A 1,354-nucleotide genomic window follows, 5' to 3' on the forward strand; every position below is an offset into this window, starting at 1 on the left:
ATGATTTATTTGAATGAACAGTGAAACCGGTTAGAACGGGTGCACTGATGCAATATTATATATAATGAAAGCATTCTATGATCTGCACATTCACTTTAAAGAAAATGTCTTCTGCTGAATGTAACTATGAAATCTATGATAAGAAACTCTTGGCTATCATACAATGCTTAGACGAATGGAAGTCAGAGCTTATGAGTGTTGAAAAGTTCAAAGATCACAAGAATTTAAAATATTTCACAATCACTTGTAAGCTTACAGAGACATATGCACTGATCATTATTTATTTTTCTTAGCTGATTCTCATTCACAATTCATTATCAATCAGAAGCAGCGAACATTCTCACAGATGCTTTATTTCACCGAGAACAAGATATACCATCCGATGATCTGGATGACAGATGGAAACACTGAGAGCATCAGTTAATCAACTCTGTGATTATAGAAAGTCCCACACAATCAGATGAACCCCACATATATGTTAATCAATTTCATACTCAATATCCCTTGCTTGAAAAACAATGAAGGCAAGCAGCAAAGACAAATAAGACAAACTCTGACAACAAGCTGCTGAAGCTGTATGAAGCAGAGCACCTCAATTTCCTGCAGATGTATAAAAACAGACATCTCAGCATGCTCAATCAATGATGATGGATGTCTACACTTTCAAGAGAGACAGTGGATCTCTGATTCAGAACCTCTATGTACACAAATCATGCAGGAGATTCACAACTTGTCAATGACTGAGCACTCATGTGAGGTCATGTACAGCATCATAGCTCAAGCGTACGGAGGGCGCTATCAAAAGAATTGCGCCGCTCAGATTCCATTTATACCGCTAAGAAGCGCCACCACGTCTTAATGAGTAATTACATTTAGCTTCAAATCACCCCGCATTCTATTTATATGAGATTGCCATGTATTAAGAATGGATTCCTCTTTCTTCTCTAATTTCTCATCTCCGGCATCCCATCTGACAATTCATGACTGTTAAAATATATGGCACCCAATACCGATATTGCCACAAGAGCTCTTGTGGTGGCTCTTAAATCACCCTATTTTGGCAAGTCAAATGCTGAAATCACGGAAATCACCCAGATCTCAAAGAGTCAAATCAACCGTATATATAAACGCGCAATTGAACGTGGATTTAACCCTGAACTGCCTCATATTATACTTCGCGATGAATGGCTTAGAGATGCCTCCAAATCCGGCCGATCAACTCAGGGAAATGATAGCATTAAGGATGCTATTCTTGCAAAGGTTCAACATGATCGCTATGGACGAGAAAAGAGCTGTACTGATCTTGCCAATGAATTCAGTAATGAATGGAATTGAGATATCTTCTATGACTATA

General features: G+C 38.3%; 1 protein-coding gene across 1 annotated transcript; it reads left to right on the forward strand.

The window, feature by feature from the left end:
* Positions 1-104: 104 nt before the first annotated feature.
* Positions 105-424, forward strand: HCAG_03122 (predicted protein; the record flags this gene model as incomplete). The annotated part of the gene is made up of 2 exons (XM_001542901.1): positions 105-246; positions 294-424. 2 exons carry the CDS (start codon positions 105-107, stop codon positions 422-424), a joined length of 273 nt encoding a protein of 90 aa, XP_001542951.1.
* Positions 425-1,354: the final 930 nt, after the last annotated feature.

This window comes from Histoplasma capsulatum, genomic scaffold, assembly GCF_000149585.1.
Source record: "Histoplasma capsulatum NAm1 scaffold_2 genomic scaffold, whole genome shotgun sequence".
Lineage (NCBI taxonomy): Eukaryota > Fungi > Ascomycota > Eurotiomycetes > Onygenales > Ajellomycetaceae > Histoplasma > Histoplasma mississippiense.